Source organism: Acinonyx jubatus, chromosome X (assembly GCF_027475565.1).
Source record: "Acinonyx jubatus isolate Ajub_Pintada_27869175 chromosome X, VMU_Ajub_asm_v1.0, whole genome shotgun sequence".
Taxonomy (NCBI): domain Eukaryota; kingdom Metazoa; phylum Chordata; class Mammalia; order Carnivora; family Felidae; genus Acinonyx; species Acinonyx jubatus.
Genome location: NC_069389.1, coordinates 122,851,418 through 122,871,506, shown reverse-complemented (window position 1 = coordinate 122,871,506; position 20,089 = coordinate 122,851,418). Strand labels below are relative to the sequence as shown.

The 20,089-nt window shown below is 61.5% G+C and overlaps 2 protein-coding genes across 5 annotated transcripts in view; one reads left to right on the top strand and one right to left on the bottom strand.

Moving 5' to 3' along the window:
- The window catches only part of PDZD4 (PDZ domain containing 4), a 31,964-nt gene extending 18,919 nt beyond the window's left edge, over positions 1 to 13,045 (top strand). Inside the window, exons 2-8 of one of the 3 annotated variants that reach the window (XM_027053318.2) lie at positions 6,435 to 6,670; positions 7,629 to 7,719; positions 8,232 to 8,330; positions 9,290 to 9,352; positions 9,837 to 9,938; positions 10,217 to 10,327; positions 10,481 to 13,045. In XM_027053318.2, the coding sequence (XP_026909119.1) occupies positions 6,435 to 6,670; positions 7,629 to 7,719; positions 8,232 to 8,330; positions 9,290 to 9,352; positions 9,837 to 9,938; positions 10,217 to 10,327; positions 10,481 to 12,001 (2,223 nt within the window). In that variant the 3' untranslated portion in view covers positions 12,002 to 13,045. Of the gene's footprint in view, positions 1 to 6,434; positions 6,689 to 7,628; positions 7,720 to 8,231; positions 8,331 to 9,289; positions 9,353 to 9,836; positions 9,939 to 10,216; positions 10,328 to 10,480 lie in introns of all 3 variants that reach the window. The other 2 variants (XM_027053317.2, XM_027053320.2) reach the window with 2 other exon arrangements.
- A 2,867-nt stretch (positions 13,046 to 15,912) lies between these two features.
- On the bottom strand, positions 15,913 to 20,041 carry SSR4 (signal sequence receptor subunit 4). Of its 2 annotated transcripts, none has more exons than XM_027053327.2 (6): positions 19,773 to 20,041; positions 17,774 to 17,889; positions 16,949 to 17,023; positions 16,659 to 16,748; positions 16,271 to 16,336; positions 15,913 to 16,078 (listed from the first exon to the last, which is right to left on the bottom strand). In XM_027053327.2, the coding sequence occupies exons 1-6, from the start codon at positions 19,837 to 19,839 to the stop codon at positions 15,974 to 15,976; spliced, it is 519 nt and encodes a 172-aa protein (XP_026909128.1). In that variant the 5' UTR covers positions 19,840 to 20,041; the 3' UTR covers positions 15,913 to 15,973. The 2 variants fall into 2 exon arrangements, with proteins under 2 accessions (XP_026909128.1, XP_026909127.1); XM_027053326.2 differs by having other exon boundaries at positions 17,774 to 17,892; positions 19,773 to 20,035.
- Positions 20,042 to 20,089: the final 48 nt, after the last annotated feature.

Below are 20,089 nucleotides of genomic sequence, written 5' to 3'. Positions count from 1 at the left end.
TGGCAGACTGTGGTAGGGCAGCCGTATGCTTCAGTGAGGTCGACACTTCATACCGAAGATCGTTGTAAAGGTTTTGCCACTAAAACGAATTTTGGTACCTCAATAAGTTCAGTATAGAATGACCTCAGGGCCCGGCAGTTGCACTCCTAGGCATACACCCCAAAGATCTGAAAACAGGGACTCAGACGAAAAGTCGCACACAGGGGTACACGGCAGCACTGTTTGCAGTGACCCCAAAGTGGAAACAACCCAGTGTCTACTGACGGATGAACGGGCCAGCGAAATGTGGTCCCTGCATTTGGGGGACCAGTAGGGAATATTCAGCCGTAGACAGAATGGAGTGCCGATGCCTCCTGCAGCCTCGCGGGAACCTATAAACCATGCTAAGGACATTGTTCAGTTGCATTTATGTGTGGACAGAAAAGAGAGCGGTAGGGGCTGGGGTGAATGTGGAGACAAGGGGCAGGGGGTCACCTTCCGGGGGGATGAAAATGTGCCAGAACGAGATACAGGCTGTGGGTACAGAAAAATGTGAATGAGCTAAGTGCCACTGAAGTGTATACCTAAAAACTTGTTTTAGTTTATTTAGTTTTGAGTGACAGAGAGAGAGAGAGAGAGAGCGAGAGAGCAGGAGAGGGGCACAGAGAGAGAGGGAGAGAGAGAATCCCAAGCAGGCTCCACACTGTCAGCACAGAGCCTGATGTGGGGCTCACACTCAGGAACTGTGAGATCATGACTTCAGCCAAAGTCAAGAGTTGGACGCTTAACCGACTGACTGCCCCACCCCCCCCCCCCAGGCACCTCTGAAGTGCACCCTTTAAAATGGTAAAAATGGTAAATGTTGTGTTAGGTATATTTTACAGCAACACAAAAAACTATGCTGCTCTGCACAGCCTTGTAATTCACGTGCTGTTATTATCATTTAGGATCTACTACTTAGAGATGATTTATTGGATCAAAGGGGAAATGATGAACATTTTCAAGATTCTTTAGAGTTATTAACAAATTTCTCCAGAAAGTTTCCCCTTTTAACAGCAGGTGAGATTCAGACAGAGTGTGTGACTGGGCGACAGGGTCAGCCAGGATGAGGGAACCCTTAGCGCCGTGGGGTCTGCGAGGGGGCCACTGTCCTTGGGACCTGTGGAGCCGGGGCTTGCCAGGTGCTTTGGTGTCTGGGGACCCAGGGCAGCGAGTGCTCTCCCAGTGTGTAAATGGGAACCGGGCCACATGCTAGGAGAGTGTGAGGGCCGCCTGGGCCACATTAGAGCAACGGGGCGCACCTCCAAGGCTTCGATCCCCTCTCCCCACCGTGGAAGTGGAGTGACTTCCAGCTCAGCCTTGAGTTGGAGCGGCAGGTCTCTGGCCAACCCGCCTGGGCCCATGTCGGCAGCGGGGACCGGCTCCGTGTGTGCGGAGTCCTCGAGCAGAGAGCACCGAGTCGCTCTCTGGAGGGGCAGTGCTTGAAGATCCGCTGTCTTTGCGAGCGCACCGTGACACCAGCGGGATTGGCAGTTGGGTGGGGGGGCGTTGAGGTGGGCTTCGGGCTTGTGTGGGTGTCGCAAGACGAAGTGGATTTCTTCTGGATTGTTCCAAAGGCGGGAGGTTTGTACTTGATGAAGGCAGCATCTTCTAATAGAGTTTCTGACAACGAGCGTGGCCAGCAAGCACCGCTCTCCCCGGATCGGAAGTGGCATCGCCAGTGTGATCCTAATTGTGGATTCCCTCTGGATAGAAGGCTCCCTGGCCTGGTGGGAGAGAGAGACAGATGTAGAAGCAGAGCTGAGGGCCACCTCGGAGGCTCGGGTGGGGCCCCTAGGGGCCTGGCTTCCCCTCCGAGCTGTGGATGAGGACGTCTCGCCTGCCCGTGGGGAGTCGAATCGCAGGCCTGTCAGGCCATGTCCACATGCTGGGTCGCCTCTTTGTCCCGGGGTGTTCGTTGGGCCTTTCGTGGCGCCCTCAGCATGTGTCTGCTTGCCAGCGAGTGTGACTCTTCAGCCAGGGATGGATGCACCTGGCACCTGTCCTTGCGTGGGTGTGGGTGACAGGAGGGAGCCAGGCAGTGATGAGCGGCTACGGGGGGGGGGGGGGGAGGAAAGAAGGATGTGTGAGGCAGGGGACGGAGGAGACCGAATGATAGAGGCTCACCCAGCTTAAGCAGGGACATGGCGGGGGAGGGAGGGGAGGAGGAGACCCTCTGGAAGGAGAAGGGGATTCAACACAGGGTCAAAACCCGCCCCCCTACCACCGAGCCCTAGCGCCCACCCACACGCGCCACCCACTCCCACTCCCCACCCACAAAGGCCACCCTCACGCACGCTCTACCCACACCCCTATGCCCGTTCCCACCCACCCACGCTCACGTGCCCCCAGCCCTCAGCCCTGCCACTCTCGTGGGCACCTACCTCCCACGTCCCCCCCAACCGCTGCTTGTATAGAAAGGACGGGCTTTCTTCCACGGTGGCCTGAGATGCCCCGGCGCTGGGCCCCCGCTTCCTCTGCTTCCCACTCGACGCGCTTGTGCGAGCACTCTGAACACAGCCTGGCACAGTCGGCAAACCGGAGCGGCTCTCTGTTCCTGCTTTGTGGCTATTCTCAGTAACAGCCGTCAGGCCACCCAGCCAGAAAGCTCCACCCCCCCCCAGTGTCGCCCTCCAAGTAGGTGATGGCATCGTGAGCTGCCCAGCGGGCCTCCCTGCCCCCGGCTGCCCCTCCACACGCAACCGTTTTGAAATCTTTCTCAACTACAGAAAAGCATACAGCCGTCCGACCTCGCTTTTGGCCTGTTGGCCTCAGCGTCTCTCCCCTAAAAAGGCAGGTCCGAAGCCGCCTGCGCACACCCATCCCTGACCCCATTCTATTCCTTCCCTTGTGGGCGGATTTGGGTTTGTCATCCTGATGCCCGTTTTCTCCTACTGATACCCTTAATGAGCACAAGTGTTTCCATACGCCACACGCACGAGCGAGCCCAATTCTTTGATCGATTCTACCCATGGCACATCCTTGGGCTATTTCCCCGCATTGGCCATTGTGACACGATGCTGCTGACACCCCAGCGGCCAGAAGGGGCATCTTCCCAAATGCTTATGGCTTGCTTCGGGCTCCCTCTTCCGTGAGTGTTGGTTTTCCTGTTGAGTTGTTTGTATTTTCTTATTGTTTTGTTGGAAATCTTCTGTGTAACGCTCTGGATAGTCCTTTATCGGTTCTATGCTTGTAAGGATCTTCTCACAGCCGATCTTCTCTTGTCACCGTGCTTATGTCCTTTGTTCAAATTTATGTCTTTTCCATTCTTGCTTGTCTGTTTTGTAATCTTAAGAATTGCTTCTCTGTTGCAACATTATTGACATTGTTCTCTCGCCTCCAAGGTAGGCGATTTTGCTTTGTCCATTTAGGACTTTGATCCATTTTGGATTGCCTGTCGGGGGCTTGGAGTGTGGGCAGCAGGGGAGGAGCGGGAGTGGGTCCCGGGTGTCTCCGTGGGGACAGTCTCTGGCGTGTGTGCACGTTTGCGTGTGACCCGAGGAGGGGAATCTGAGGGCAAGCCGGCCTCGTTTCGGACAATGTTGAGGCTGGTGTGCACGACTTTCTCTAACTCGAGATGGCAGGATGAGGGCAGGGCTCGAGGCAGGACGAGAAGAGGTCTTAACACAACACTGGGTCCTCACTGTGTGCCTGCCCCCGAGATACTCTGCCCATCCCCCATACTTCCGTAGCCCGCCGGTGGCTCTCACCCCCTGTGGGAGGGGCTCATTTCTTACTTGTCACCGGCTGTCTCTGCCCCGCTTACCTTCATTGGCTTGGGGGGCCCACCCTGCGTGAGGAAGGGGAAAGAGAGGAGGCTGAAGGAACACGCGGGTCAAAGGGAAGGCTGCTGGGCTGCCCAGGCGTCACTCTGATGACTCATGACCCATCTCTGCGGGCGCCCATCCTCCTCGTGACATCCCAGCCCACCCCGCATTCCCCTCCCCACTGTCTGGGCCCAGTTTCCATAGCAACGCTGCGGCCGGAAAACCAACAGATTCCAGGGAGAAAGACATTCCTGCATTTCTCAGTGTCACCTGAGCATCCTGTTGCACACTTGTGGCTCTGCTCCAGGAGTTCCGGGGAGACACCTACCCCTTGGAGATCCCGAGGACAGCCCAGCCCTGTTGCATTTTAGGGAAGCACTTGACTTAAGGGCGCTGGGGCACTGGGAAGCGTCCGAAACAAAAAGCCCCACTTTGGAGCGGTTGCTAATTTCTGTGGTGCAAGTACTCCCATCACGGCCACCAGCGTGATGTCGCTGAACACGGAAAGAGATGCAGGTCCCGCGCCATTTTATAGGATGTCCTCTTTCCAGACACGCGACACATTAGGAACCCTGAGAGTGCGAACAGGAAAGGGTAGGAAGATCATTAGACAGTCGTGAGCTTGGAGTACTGGCTGCCTTTGCTTGTAATATAATTCATTCCGTTGTAAGATTAATTCATCAAAATGGCGATAACGGCTGTGTTTAACAAGGGGCTTGCAAATTTCCTGGCAGCTTCACAGTCAACTCTGCTAAGGGCTCCAGGGCCGTTCCTGCCATCCCTGTGTCTACAGGCTTTCCCAGACGGCCCTTTCCTCGCCTTTCCAATGCATACCTGCAGCGGGCCTCTCCCCTGCGCGCTCAGCCTTGACCCTGCAGCCTCTCGGGCTGTACCCGCCACTTTCGCACACTTACCATTAGTTGCAAACCAGTACCTTCTTGGCTGGTTTTTGTTTTCTTCTTTATGATTTTCTGTGTTTTTCGAATGCTCTGCAATGAACCTGTTTTTTTGATGATTAGACCCGACTGATTAAAAAAATATTTTCTGACTATGGAGAGTTTGGGGAGAGGGAGACCTACATACTGAGATTATTATTTACAAGGACATAATCAAGTAGCAGATAGGTAATTATTTGGGCTCCATGGCTCAGAGGAGCCACTGGTTGGCCAGGGGGCCCTAGGACTCCCTGTGCTTCCTAAGATGGCCTTCTCCTTGGAATGACAGCCAGGGCTCGATCTGTTACGCGGCAGCCAGAAGACACGATTTTGCAGTTGGGTTGGGCATCTGTGTGAAGAACCCCATCCCCCTGAGACACCCAGGGACAGAGGTGGCACTGTGGGAATTCGGAGACTGGGACCTGTGCCCAAGTGCGGCCCCTCCCTCCTCTTCTTGCTGAACCTCTGTCCTTGCACGGGTGCTGGGTCTGTGGGCCCTGCATTCCGTGCTGCCTTCACTTCCCCTTGCAAACCAGCCTCCCCTCTCCTTTCTCCTGATGCGGGCCAGGTGCCCCTGCTCGGGGAGCCTTCCCTACCCCCTTCCTAGATGAGGTGTGGCGGGCCCTGTGCTTCCTTGGTAGCAAAGGTCTGCTTCAGTGGCGACCCGCTGGGTGTGGCCGTTTGCAGTACCCCCACTAGTGCGTGTGCTCCCTTCCGTGAGCTGCCGCCGCCATTTCCCCTCCTTCTGGAACTGCTTCCCGATCCGCACCCTCCGCCCCTCACTGGCCTCGTGGCACGTGTCCTGAACTCTGTCCGTGTCTGTTGGGGCCTCAGCCAGGGCCCAGCGCACCCAGGCTGCTGCAGAAACGAGCAGAAACAAGTGGCCAGGCTGGGGCCGGCCCTTTGCCCCCGGTTGCCTTGAGGGCACACCTTCCTCCGCCCAGCGGGGCCCAGAGAGCACTCCGCCCTCCGCCCACCACCTACCACCCACCACTGGGGGTCTCTTCCTGGAAGGCTGCAGCAGCCCAGCCTCCTTGAACACCGCCCCCAACTCTGATCACTACAGCCCCGTCTGGCTCATGACCTTGACTCACTCCCTCCCTTCTGCTCCCTCAGTTTCCTCATCTGCAAAATGGTGGTTGGGGTCAGGATTCCGGGGGAGACGCACATCAAGGCACCGGAGAAATGGTGATGGTCTTGTAAGGATCGCTTCCTTGGCACCTCCCTTAGGTTGCCTTGCAGTGTCAGGAGGGAGGCTCTGTGTGTCACCTTCTCTCTTCAGCAAGTCTGTCATTGCCTTGACGACACAGATCCTGTCCTTCGTGTCTGCATGCTCTTTCCAGCCCTCCGGCCCGAGGCCATTTATTGACTGACTCCCGTTGGGAGAGGAATCAAGGTCTTCCTCCAGCCTTGCTGTCAGATGAGCTTCTAGACACCAGCTCTGGCCTCAGTACTGCCCGAAGGAGTGAGGAGGACGGAGGAGTGGGTGGCTTCTGCTGGAGGAGGGCCGGGGCGTGTTCCAGGGCGAGGGCAGAGCCCCCAGACCCAGTGCACGGTCGCTGGGGCTCCCCGAGCCCCGGACGGCACCGTGTAGGGCAGGGCGAAGGGGGCTCACTTGGGAATGAGGGTGGAGAGCCCACCCGCCACCGGTGGCAGGTGGCGGAGAGCGGGGCGGGGCTCGCCGCGTGCTCACAGGGGCGTGTCTCTGCCGCAGGTGAACGGGAAGGAGCTCTCCAAGCTGTCTCAGGAGCAAACCCTGGAGGCCCTGCGCTCCTCCAAGGAGCCCCTAGTGATCCAGGTGCTGAGACGCAGCCCCCGCCTCCGGGGGGACAGCTCGTGCCATGACCTGCAGCTGGTGGACAGTGGCACTCAGACCGACATCACCTTTGAGCATATCATGGCGCTGGGCAAGCTGCGCCCGCCCACCCCGCCCATGGTCATCCTGGAGCCGTACGTCCTGTCTGAGCTGTGAGTCGCCCTCAGGAGGGCCCCGGGCCCTGCCTCCAGAGAGGGCACGCCACCCAGACGCTGCCTTGCCGCAGCTCTGGGCACGGCAGGGAGACCCCGACTGGCCTGTCCTCTCAGGCGGGAAGCAGGCTCCTTGGCCTCCAGAGCTGACTGTGGCATCCACGGGCTCAGAAATTTCTAGGCTTCTAGCCTCAGGCTGGACAGCAGCCGGTGAAGGGACCAGGGGAGGCTGACATACAGGTTCCCTGTGGTAGCTACCCCAGGGCCAGGGGACTTTGCTGCCTCGGCCCTTCCTTCTTCCTCCTCTGTCCCCCTCTGCCGTCCATTGTCTTCTGCCTCTCAAGCCTCCCTCTCTGAATCTTCCACCATCCTGGTCTGTCCCATCCATCTCTTCAGCTTCTTTCTGGCCCGCTCAGAAGAAGGGCCTCTTGTCCAGGCCCGTGGCTTACTCCGCTAATCGAAACCCGGGCTGCAGGGAGGTAGTCCCGGGATCCCCTCCTCTGCCGAGAGCGAGGCCCCTGGCCGCCAGCAGCCACGCTTAGCCTTGGGGCCAGGAGGGCTGCCCCTGGAGGTAGAGCGGGCCCTCCTGCCCTCCCCAGCAGTCCTCTGGGGCCTGGATAACTCCTGGGGGCGTTGCATGAGCGGGGCCAGTGCCAGGTGGGAGGGACACCTGTAGTTTGGAGAAGTTGGTACCCTGTCGGCCGGTGGGGGCTGGGCGACGGGGTGGGGCGGGGTGGGGAGAGGTAGGCATGCCTGTGTCCTCAGTGCAGTCCCCTGCACACTTCTGTCCAAGAAGCATTCCCGGCCTTTGCATGGATGCATGTATGTAGCTCAGAAGCAGGGGCTCCGTGCTGAGCGCGCTGGGACCGGCCAGCCTGGGGGCTGAGGCTAGGGCATGAGAAGACCAGATGGTTGGCCTGACCCCCCTTCTCCTGGGCAGCCCCCCCATCAGCCATGAGTATTATGACCCAGCGGAGTTCATGGAGGGCGGCCCACAGGAGGCAGACCGTATGGACGAGCTGGAGTATGAGGTGAGCCAGGCGGCCAGGCCGGGACAGGGCCCACAGCCAGCTCCAGGGGCCAGCCCCGGGATGGCTGTCTGTAGCCCGGCTCAGGCCTGGCTCCTGTTGTCTGCAGGCGGCCGAGCCTTGTGGCCCTTGCCCACGCGCGACTGGTGACTCAGGCTCACGGGCCAGGTTGGGTCAGGTTGGACTGAGTCAGGGAGGGCACGGGAGAGGTCCCTCAGCCAGTCCGTGTCAGCAAGTGTGTGTCCCACGCATGTCCGTGTCCCGTGCGTCCCGTGTGTCTTGTGTGTGTCTGGGCATTTCCCGGTAGGGTAGGCCGTGGCACACTCGCGCCCCTGGGGATGGCAAGAGAGACCCTCTGAGTCGGAGGCTGGAAGCTTGGCTCAGGTGATGTGCTGCTGCTGGGGGTGGGGCTGGGCTGTGGGGCTGGGCTGCGGCTGCCGGCCGTGCAGCACGCCTCCGCGCTCACGCGTTCTGGGGGCTTCCTTCCTCCGCGCCCCCCATTCCCCGCGTGGCAGGAGGTGGAGCTGTATAAGACCAGCCACCGGGACAAGCTAGGCCTGATGGTTTGCTACCGCACGGACGATGAGGAGGACCTGGGCATCTATGTTGGAGAGGTACGAAGGTGGGGCGCAGGAGTAGAGTGTTCTAGGAGGCGGTGGAGCCCCACGCCTCCTCCCTGTGTGCCAGGACATCAGGGCCAGACTCTGATGGTGTCCACCTGCACGGCACCAGCAGCGGGGGGAAGGCACCGTGGTGGCGGGTGCTGACGCAGGGTCTGGCACGTGGAGAGTCCCCGCACCTACCCCTGTGGCCTGTCCTTGCCGCCCAGGGCACTGAGGCTGCGCATAAAGAGCCAACCGCTGGGGATGGGGCCTGCTTAGCATCACATAGGGCAGCTGATGGCTTCCGGTGTGTGTTCATCCCGGCAGCCCTCCCCAGGAGGGGGATGGGGACAGTGATGGGGACAGTGAGCGAGGCCGAAGTCCCAGCCAGGCTTTGTTCCCCTCCCACGCCCTACAGCCAGCCTCTCCCGGTACTCACGGGATCCTTCTTCCCCACCGGCCCGTGGCAGATGTCTGTGTGTCCGCAGGAGGGTGGATGGCTCCCCAGCTGCCCCCCACGTGCTGGTAGCGCTCTGATCAAGTCAGCCTCCGTATGACTGTCTGACTGTCCACCAAGCCCCAGGGCTGATATTTTGGTGTGGATGTATGCAAGGGAAAGTGTCCGGCTGCCGCCATTTACCCAGCCAGTGATAGGTTTCCATGCAAAAAGAGTATACGAGTGCCAGCTGGGGGCATGGGCCTGGGCCTGGGGGTGGTGGCCAGGGGCTGGGAAGCTCTCGGCTGGCAAGTTCGCGGCTCGTGCTGGGGAGCGGTGATTAGCCCAAGACCCAGTTTTGTTCCTGCCTCCTGGAGCTTGGAAGTTTCTGGTCTGAGCTGCAGACGGAGCAAGCAAGGAGGAGGCTTCAATTTGCTTTGGGGGTTTGGGGGTCCCCAAGGTGAGGCTGCCCCTTGGTACCCAAAGGGAACCTTAGCGAAGCGTGCCGGGCCACTGTGATGTATCTGCCTTGCAGGTGAATCCCAACAGCATTGCAGCCAAAGACGGCCGGATCCGCGAGGGTGACCGGATCATCCAGGTGAGCAGGGCCGGCAGGCCTGACCGAGGCCTCGCTGCCCTGGCCGCCCAGCTACTGGTCCATAGCCAGCCCCAGCTCTCTCCGGCTGTGCCTGAAACCAGGGAGAGAGCTGGGTCTCCTCCCTCTCCTGTACTGCTGCCCCTGGTGGCTCCCGTGTGCTCATGGGATCTGCTGGCATCGAGGAGGGCCTGTGCCGCTCTGGCACCTAGTCAGCCTCTCCATCCATCCTGCAGGCATGAGCACCCCCCTCCCCCCCCTGCCCCACGCCACATTGTCCTCGGGGCACAAGTGCTCTTGCACGGGCCGGGCTGTCCTGGTCCTGAGCACCTTCCAGCCAGTTTCCATCCTGTCAGAGCTCCAGAGCCTTTCCTGGCTCACGGTGCTCTGCCTGGAGCTCCCTGTGAGGGCATCCATGCAGTTCGGCCAGGGCCCGTGCCACAGCCAGCCCTGGTGTTCTTGTTGATGGTCCCTTGGCTTGTCACAGATAAATGGCATGGACGTCCAGAACCGGGAAGAGGCGGTGGCCATTCTGAGCCAGGAGGAGAACACCAACATCTCGCTGCTGGTGGCCCGGCCTGAGAGCCAGGTGTGTGTGCCCGGTGGGATACTGTGGGACCCCTGGCATCGGGCTTCTGCCTTGGAAGCTGCTGATCTGTGACAAGGGCGAAGATATGCCAGCGGCCCGGCCCTGCTGGAGGGTGGGTAGTGTCTTTGGGGCGCATCTGCCCTTCCGGCCTCAGATGGCTGAGTGTTCACCTTCACTGAGACCAGGAGGCCGGGTGTGAGGCCTAGAGGCCGCTGTGGGGGGGCGGTGTCTGGGGAGGTCCTTAAAGCAGAGGGGACAGCACGGGCCTGTCTCTGCAGCTGGCAAAGCGGTGGAAGGACAGTGACCGGGATGACTTTCTGGATGACTTTGGCTCTGAGCATGAGGGGGAGCTGCGTGCACGGAAGCTGAAACCCCCTGCTGCCCAGCAGGTGAGGGAGGAGGCCGGAGGCGGGTCGCGGGGAGGGCAGATGGGAGGCCGGGGGGGGGGGGGGGGGGGGGAGGGGGGGCTGGACCCAAAGGCCCTTCCGACCCTCCGGCCTCCACGGGCCGCACGCTGAGTGGGGCTCGTCTTTCTGCCCCAGCTTGGCAACGAAGAGGAGAAAGGGGTCCCCGATGTGGGCACGGGCCTGAGCAACAGCCAGGAGCTGGACAGTGGGGTGGGCCGCACTGACGAGAGCACCCGCACCGAGGAGAGCTCCGAGCACGACCTGCTGGGCGACGAGCCTGCCAGCGCCGCCGACACCCCCGGGGCCCTGCGCAAGAGCCGGGACCTGCACTTCAGCATGGACTCCCTGCTGGCCGAGGGGGCGGTGCCGGGCGGGGGCGACCTCCCGGGCCTCACGGAGGAGGAGTACGAGCGCTACCGCGAGCTGCTGGAGCTCAAGGGCCACCTGGAGAACGGCAACCAGCCGGGCCCCCTCTTCCCCAGGGCGTCTGGCGGCGGCAACAGCGCCCTGGATGTGAACCGCAACGAGAGCTTGGGCCACGAGCTGGCCGTGCTGGAGGAGGAGCTGCGACACCTGGAGTTCAAGTGCCGCAACATCCTGCGGGCGCAGAAGATGCAGCAGCTGCGCGAGCGCTGCATGAAGGCCTGGCTGCTGGAGGAGGAGGGTCTCTACGACCCGGGGGCTGGCGAGCCCAAGAAGCACGAGCTGTCGGACATCTCCGAGCTGCCAGAGAAGTCGGACAAGGACAGCACCAGCGCCTACAACACCGGGGAGAGCTGCCGCAGCACCCCGCTGCTCGCAGAGCCCCTGCCGGAGAGCCCCCTGCGGCGGGCCGCCGCCGGCAACTCCAACTTGAACCGGACCCCTCCCGGCCCCGCCGGCCCCACCCACCCCAAGGCAGCCCCTCCGCAGGGGAGCCCCGCCAAGTTCCGATCTCTCTCCCGGGATCCCGAGCTGGGCCGGAGACCGCACTCGGAGGAGCGAGTCCGCCGGAGCCCCAAGCCGGGCGTGACCCTGGAGCGCGTGGGCCCTGAAGGCAGCCCTTACCTCTCGCGGCGCCACCGCGGCCAGGGCCAAGAGAGCGAGCACTACCACAGCTGTGTGCAGCTGGCCCCGCCGCGCGGCCTGGAAGAGCTGGGCCACGGGCCCCTCACTCTGGCCGGCGGCCCCCGGGTGGGCGGGGCAGCGGCGGCCACCGAAGCCCCCCGCATGGAGTGGAAGGTCAAGGTGCGCAGCGATGGGACCCGCTACGTGGCCAAGCGGCCGGTGCGCGATCGCCTCCTCAAAGCCCGGGCCCTGAAGATCCGGGAGGAGCGCAGCGGCATGACCACCGACGACGATGCGGTGAGCGAGATGAAGATGGGCCGCTACTGGAGCAAGGAGGAGCGGAAGCAGCACCTGATCCGGGCCCGGGAGCAGCGGAAGCGGCGCGAGTTCATGATGCAGAGCCGGCTGGAGTGCCTGCGGGAGCAGCAGAACGGCGACAGCAAGGCCGAGCTCAACATCATTGCCTTGAGCCACCGCAAAACCATGAAGAAGCGGAACAAGAAGATCCTGGACAACTGGATCACCATCCAGGAGATGCTGGCCCACGGCACTCGCTCCGCCGACGGCAAGCGGGTCTACAACCCTCTGCTCTCCGTCACCACTGTCTGACCCCGCTGTGCTCCGGGGCAGGCCTTCTGCCCCCCTGCCCCCCCAGGTCCAGGGAGCCTCCCAAGACCCTGTCCCCTGCTCTCCCTTAGAATCTAGTGTGTGTCTGTGTGTACGCACGGCGTGTGTGCACCTGTCTTTGTGTGTGTGCACAGGACCTTGTTGCCAGAGAGAAGCCCCCGAGGAGAAGGGATGCCTCTCTCCACCGGCTACTTCCTGCTCTCCAAGCACAGCGGCCACGTCGCCAGCTGGCACGGGGGACACCCTTTCCACTGTGTGCCAGCCACGTGTGCCTAACGCGAGCGCAGGCACACGCACGCGCACACGCAGTCCCCTCTCCGGAGCTCTCGGTGTGGGTACTTGGGGACGGGAAAGGACTGAAAAGGAGAGACGAAGAGGACTGTCCTAAGCACAAGAGAATGCCTGGCTGTGAAGCTGAGCACGGCCTCGCCCCCTGCCGGGAGACTTGGTTATTTGTAGACAGAGGCACCCCTGAGTTTTGTGGTTTTTCTCCCTTTCTGTGCTTGCCGGTTGTTGTTTTTGTTTTGTGGACTTGCCCTGGGGGCTGGCGGCCTGACAAAGCGGAACCCCCAGTGATGGCTGGGAAGGAGGTGGGTGGGGGGGGAAGGAAAAGAGGGAGGGCTGGGGCAGGGGGAGGGAAGGGTCGGGGAAGAAGGGGAGAAAGGGAAGCAGCTTTCTTGGTGGTCTCCGCCGTGAGGTGTGGGGATGGGCAGCCTTCGATGCGGCCTGCGAGGCCCACTCTGGAGCCCACGTCCTTCCCCGATGACCGAGGGAGAGCCAAGATGGAAGTAGCAGTGGAAGAACTCAGTGACAAGACCCGTGCTGACCTTAGGGAGCAGCCGCACCCAAGAGGGACGGGCCGGCCAGCTGGCTTGCCTGGGGAGAAGACGCTCCCTAAGTGTGGACCCGGCCCGGACCTCGGGGCCATCCCGGCTCAGAGAGCCTCAGACTGGAGGCACACAGGCTGCCTGCCCCTGCCCCCCCATTGGCATTGGGAGAATAAAGTAAGCTGCCTTTTTGAGGTGACTCCTGGTCTCTCTGTGTTCATTCTCATTGGGCCAGGAGACGGGAAGAAGGTTTTGGGGGGCGGGCACGGGCAAGGCAGGGGCCAATTGAAAGCTATGCTCTGTGCCTTCTCGGTGTGTCACTGAGGAACGGTAAGGTCTTCTGAAGTCCGTCGTGTACTCTGGGAGCACACACGACAGTCACCTGAATTATTTCAGAAGTGTGACGTGGTCACAGGGATGGCGCCCAGATGCAGGAAGGATGGCAGAGGACTGGCTTAGCGCCGGTGGCAGGGCCTGCCTCCGGCATGTGGGTGAGGCCGGCACTAGGTGGTCTAGCGGAACCCTTGAGAAGTGGGCTCCACCCTCCCCCCCCCTGCCCCCCAGCTCAGAAAGCACTCTAGAAGAGGGAAGGAGCTGGGAAGCTCTTTTTGAAGTATATTTATTTTGAGAGAGAGCGCACGCAAGTGGGGAAAGGGCAGAGAGAGGGAATCCCAAGGCTCCACACCATCAGCACAGAACCCGATGCAGGGTTCGAACTTACAAACTGTGAGATCAAGACCTAAGCCAAAACCAAGAGTCGGATGCTTCACCAACCGAGCCCCCCAGGCGTCCCAGAGCTGGGAAGTTCTAGAAGGCACAAACTCCTCTCCTTATTTCGGGACCCCCATGGGGCCTAGTACGGAGCTTGCTGAGCAAAGGTCTTTTGGCCACATGGGTGAACATCTGAGTGGTCAGAGGCCCCTTCCATGTTGGGAACTCCCAGAGGGGCAGCCAGATGTTCGTGGTTCCGTTCAGTGCAGCAACTGGGCATGTGCTAAGTGCTGGGTGGGGGACCAGGGCCCCAAAGACCGCAACTCCGGGGGCCCCAGCTCGTCTTGTGTGCAGTGCCCCCTGGGGTGGGCAGCACAGTAGTGAAGGAGCTGTCTCCCAAGCACACGCAGGATGCTGCCAGCAGCCGAAGTGCACAAGGGGGCATTAAAATTGTATTGAAACATCAGTGTAGGCCTCTCATTAATCCCCCTGATTGACTGAGATGGGTATGAGCGGGAAATCCTAGTAAGTGTTTCCAGAAGCCACCTGCTCTGTGGGAAAGGCTGGGCCCTGAGGGCGGGCCACAGCTGGGGGTGGTGGGGGGAGAAGGCCCGGTCCATCACACGGCAGGCCTGGAACCCCAGCACATGGGGAGGGAGGAAAGGGCTTGTTGGTGAAAAGGGACAGATGGGAAAGGAAGGGGTTGGGGCTGGGGACAGGCTTTCTCAGCCCTCCTAGGCCTCTGGAGCCCAGCATTAGGCACATCTGTTCTGCAGAGGGGCCAACTGGGCCCCAAGCAGGCCCCATAGAGGATGGGGCCCCAAAAAGCCTGGCCCCGGCTGCGAGAAAACTGGCTGGAAGCCAACTGGAGACTGGGGCCAACCTCTCTGGCTGCTGAGGGACTCACTTTGACAGCTCTAAAGGCACCCCATTTTTGTCTGGGAGGAGAGAGTGCCGGAGGCCCAGTGTTCTTGGGACGTGGGCCAGGACAGGCCCATAAACTGTGTGGAGTCCCTTGCCACGTGGAAGCTGGCACCAGGGGTCCTGGGAGAGGTGGCGCCAGGAGGGCCAGCAACACTTAGCTATTGCTGCCCTGGAACGGACGTCACGTTTGGGTCCTATTGCCGTGGAGCAGAATCAAAGAGCCTCCGGGCAGCCACAAGCAGCTACTATTCGCCCTGCGTGCCTGGCACAGGGTGTTGGCAGAACCCCTCCCCCTTCACCCCTCGGCAAGGCGGGGGAGCAGCAATCCCTGCCAGCAGGCGCCCCCCAAACCCCCCACCGCTGGTTTCCCGGAAGTTCGGGAAGCCCATCAGCCAGCGGTCCTAGCCTTGCCTGACCCTCGGGGGACTCTCAAGGGTCCCCTGCTGCTCCAAGTCTCCTGCTGCACCCCTGCTTCTGGGAAGGAGTCAGCCCTTCCCCACAGCCTCCATTCCTGTCACTTTGTCCCCACCCACTTCAAGGACTGAGAGTCAAGGAGCGGGGAGAGGCTGGTGTCCCCTAGCCCGAAGGAGGTCCCCAGGCAGTCCCAGGTCACAAGCCACCCTCCACACACCCAGGCCCTCCCAGTGCCACAGAGCACTAGGTGCTCAGGGGAGACGGGGCACTAAGACGAGATGCAGGACGAACTGGAAGAGGCGAGATTGACTCCTCAGAGACGTGGGGACTCGCGTCACCTTTCCTTCCACTTTCCTGTGCCTTCTACGCGTCCCGCTGGACACCACGAAGTGAGAGCACAGGGGGAGGCAACACGGAGGTGGGGTGCGGGACCTGGAGGGACCACCCCGCCGCCCGCCGCCAGGTGCAACGGCCTTAGCCGCACCAGCGAGTAGGGGGGCCCACGACGCCCCACGGCAACAGCGCGGGAGGTATGCGCTCGGGAGCGCGGCTCGAGCCCGGGGCTCCGCACAGGTGGCGGTGCACCTACGTGTGCTGCTGACTGCTACGTTCCAGGGAAGCCGGCCACGACCCCTGACTTTCTCTGGGCAGCTGCCCTTCTGCTGGCAGGTCACCGGGCCCTCTCCCAGGCGGGCCACAGAGACCCTGCCGTGCAGCGGCCAGGTGAGGGCGGGAGAGAACGAGGCCGTCCCCTCTGCCAGAAGACAGCAGGTGCTGGGGAGAAGCACAACCCCACGGCCTGCCCAAACCTATGCGGGCAGCTGGGAGAGGCAGAAGGCAGACACCGTGGGCACCGGGCAGGGAAGGCCCAACTGGGGCCAAGGAAGGACAGCCTGTGACAGCAGAGCGAGGCCCCAGCCAGTGCCTGCGCCATCCAGGTGGCTAAGGGGACCGGTGGCCCAGCTCTGCGCATGTGCAGAAGGCACGACAACGCAAGTCAGGAGCCCACGTCCTGAATACCGGTGACAGCCAGCAACTGTTTATTGAAAGTAGCAAGGAGGGCCCCTCGGTGCCACCTTCAAGCCTGGATGTGACTCTTGGCACTGAAGGCCAGGTAGTAGATCACCAGGCCGATGGCTGCAGCCAGTACCTCGGTAGAGACCCAGGGTCCATTCCAGGTGCCCTGCAAGAAAGGAGACCAAAGCCACCTCAGGGGAGAGAAGGGCGAGGAACCAGCCAGCCCCGGCCACCTGCCCTCTAGGGCGTGAAGGCACACCGACCCTCTCCCGGCCCGTCCCCACCCCTCAAAAAGGGCAAGGCTGGTGGCGTGCTCCCTGCTTCCCCTGAGACCGGCTGGCCTCTTCAGCACGCTTACCCGATGGTCCACACTGACTGTGAACAGGGGTGGGATGATAGAAATGTCCTCGTTATTTCTCTGAGCCTGCAAGGAGATGCTGGGGTCAGGGGTGCCGCCAGGCAGGGTGGGGAGAGGTTGGACGGGCAGGAACGTTGGCCCAAGCCACGGAAGACAGAAGAGCCGGGCAAGAGAGAAACGCGGAAGGTGCGAGCACAGGCGTGGCAGGTGGTCAGGAAGGCACGCCACCCCCCCACCCCCGACCCTGGGTCAGCCTTCTCTGTGAGGGCAAGGCCCCTAGTGGCCTGGAGCTCGGGTAAGAGGCACTACAGGGCGAAGGTGGCCGTGGAAGTGAGGTGCACCCTCCCTCCTGTAGGCCTGGGCGGGGCTCCGGGTCGCTGATACTCACCTTCCTCAGCAGACTGTAGGACTCCTCGTCAAAGAATCTGACCTCATAGGTGCCTGCATGGGCACTCTTGTGGTCTAGGCTCCAGGACACCTGGGTTGGGTAGGTTGGACCGAGGTGGGCACAGTGGACACATCCAGGCCCCCCGGCAGCACTGACACAGTACCACCACCCACAGCCTGAGTCAAACAACCGCAATCCTGCTCCACTGGGCCATCCCTAGGGCTTCAAAGTCATGCCGGTGGGCAGGTGGCCTCCCCCCAAATGACAACCGCGGCATCAGCATCCCTTACCTGATAACGTCCCACGTCCTGGCCCCGGGTCACGGGAAATTGTTTTCCACTGACATCAGCATAAAGAGCCATATTCTGGGATGGGACAAAGAGAGAGTCACCTTCTCCCCCCCCCCCCCCCAAGTCAGCAGAAACCCCACTGTGCTGCTCACAGCAGCACTCGTGGCCTGTGGGCAGGGAGTCTGGGCACACTTGGGGACCACACTGTGTCTGGCAGGGGGCACCACGTAAGAGCCATGGAGGTAGGCCTGCCACAACCGGAGCGATGCCAGGAAGCCGACCCCCGTTGATGCTGTTACCGCCTCTGCACATCTACCCGCTATGGCCTGACCTCCCTAACCCACGGCAAGCCTGTTAACTGTGAACATGGGTGGGGTAACTGAAGTGTACTCATTCCTCTGAGCCTGGGAAAGGGTGTTGGGGTCAGGGGGTGCCCCCGAGCCACCCAAGGAGTGTTGCACTCAGAAAAGACCACCTAGGCAAACAGCAACCAGGAAAGGGCTCCGGGCTATGGGCGCTCAGGAGCCGAACCCCTGCTGTTTCTCATTTCCCAGCACCCTTACAAGGCACAGCAAGACGTCTACCTACGTTTCCACACTGAGGCAGACTAGGAAAATGTTCTCTTAACACCTGCTTCACGCAGTCTGGCCTGGTTGTGCCCTACCCTCTCTCCTCTACCCGTAAGTCAAAATCCTCAATCTCCCTCTGTCTACATGGGTCCCTGGGTCTGATCCCATCAACTGCCAGTGAGGACCTGATGCCCAAGGTCCCAGGCTCCCTGTGGACCTCTGGCTCTGGCTGAATCCCCCCTGGACCCTGCCTCACCTGGACCCTGTTCTTGCACGTCAGGGAGATCTCCACGATGAAAACGGTCTCAGTGGAAATGACGGCATCTGAGGTGGTGTAGTAGGAAGGGGTGATCTGGGGCTCCACGCAGGCCTCTGCTGTGGGGAGAAGGCAGACGTGCTTACGTAAGGCCCAACTTGTGGGTGCTGGGCTGGGGGGCAGAAGGGACTGCCCAAACCCACTTCCCAGACCTTGTCGGCTGACACACGGGGCCCTTTGGAACCTGTCAGGTGGGATGTGAGAGACAGATCCGAACACTCAGTCAGAAGTGCAGTGGCAGTGGAAGGGGTAGGGTGGGATGGCCTTGAAGGAAGGCCAGGGCTGCGAAGGCTTTGTACAGGCGGAACCTCAATGTAAGGGCAAAAGAAGAGCAGGTGCGCGAGCACGCACGTGGGAGGGGGTGGAGGTGGCAGCAGCAGGACGGCCTCACTGCACAACTGGGGCCTGTGGCTGGACCTATGGACACAGAAGCCACGCGAGGGCTTGGGGTTGCAGCCGGACCTCGATTCGGAGCCGTGCACAGCCCTGGCCGGTTTATTGAAGGCACCCTCCGCAGACACCAAGCATGGTGCGGCTTGCAACCCGTGAGGGCTTGAGATGCAAGGGTCTCTGCCCCCACCCACGGCTGGCAGAAGGCCAAGACTGGCCCCAGTGTCTCCGAGGGAAGGAAACGGGCACAGCTTGTACCCTTTAACAGGGCTGCCCCGAGAGAAAGGAGGCTGCCTCAGCCATCATCACGCTGCTCGAGGCTGCAGGGAAGGAAGGACACTGCCTAAATCACAGGGTGCCAAGCAGATGCTACCAGTGGGAAAGTTCTCAGCCAGCTGCTCTCTGAATGTGTCCTGGCACAGCCATGCATGAGGCAGACAGAGAAGCTTTGCAGCTGGGCAGCAGGAGGAAGATGCCTGGGAACGTTAGTGGGGGCTGGTTCTCAGGGGCCACATCTGTGCCCCGCGAAGCTTGGCTTTTTTCCTAAGGACCTTGTGGAGCACCACAGGGTTTTACAGTCAGGTTTGTCCCTTCCAGACACCACTGGCTACACCATGGGTAATTCCTGAGGGGCAGGTGAGAAGGGCGCAGGCAGGGAAGCCAGTTAGGCTGATGAAACCCTCCAGGCACCAAAGGCACTGGCCCGAGTGGCGGCGTGGTGTGGCGCATAGGTAAAGTGAATGTGTACAAAGTATCCCTGACTCAGGCCCCCCCAGACTTAGCGCTGGCTCCTGCAAGGACCTCCTCCTCAACACGCTTCTGGACTCCAGTTCTTGAGTTCAACCCTGCCACCAGGTGTTAAGAATCTCTCAAGAATGTACATGTAGATCTGACCGTGGCTCAACTCTGCTGAAAAGCCCTGTAAGAATACACCAGGGCCTCAGGGAAAAAGTCAAGGGTCTGGCCTGGCACTCAAGCCCTCCCCCACCCTTTTCCCCTTTCTTCCCTCTTTTCCAATCTAACTTGCCCACGTTCATGGTCCTTCTGCCGGGCCCCATCCCTGCTTCCTCTCTTCACTTACAGCTCCCTTCCTGGGGAGGCCTGGCCCCACTGCACCGGGTCAGGTGGCTCCTCTCCCACTAGCCTAGTCTTTCACTCGGATAGCCCTGCGCTGCCGAGTTTTGCTCTTGTCCGACCACCCCCACCCCCTCCAGGACTGGGAACTCCGGGTGGGAGCAGGGACGTATGTCACTTTCCCTGCTGGAGCTGGGAACGAGACAGACTGGTACTCTTCCTCGGAGGGGCGGACGGCGGGGGGGGGGGGGGGGAGGTTTGGGAAGTTTTGGCTGTTTCTTCCAGCAGCCTGGCCGCTGGGTAAACGTGTGTGGTGCAGGAGCGTGTGGTGGCCTCGGTCGCCGCGCCCCGGGGCCACCTGCCTCTCGGAGGAAGAAGGCCCAGAACCCCGCTTCGCCCGCACCCCTCCTCCCCCCACGCACCACCAGTCGTGGGAGAGAGGCTCGCCAGAAAGGGGCTCCGGCCAGGCCGCTACCTGAGCAGCAGGAGAGGCTGGACAGCAGGAGTAGCGCCAGGGCGCCGAGAGATGCCAGCGCCGCCATCGCCTCTTCTCTGCCGAGAGAAAAAGGGAGAGACTCCCCTGAACACGAGGGGCAGACGAGGAAGCGCGACGCGTAAGCAGCGGGGGCAGCCAATCAGCAGCCGGCGGGCCAGGCGGGCCAGTGACGCCACAGGCGGCACTGACGTGTCCCCTCCCCAGACCAGAGGCCTCGGTGGCCGCCCCATCAAGATGGCGACGGCGGCGATGGCGACGGCGGCGGCGGCGGCGGCGGCGGTGGCGCTCTCGGCGCC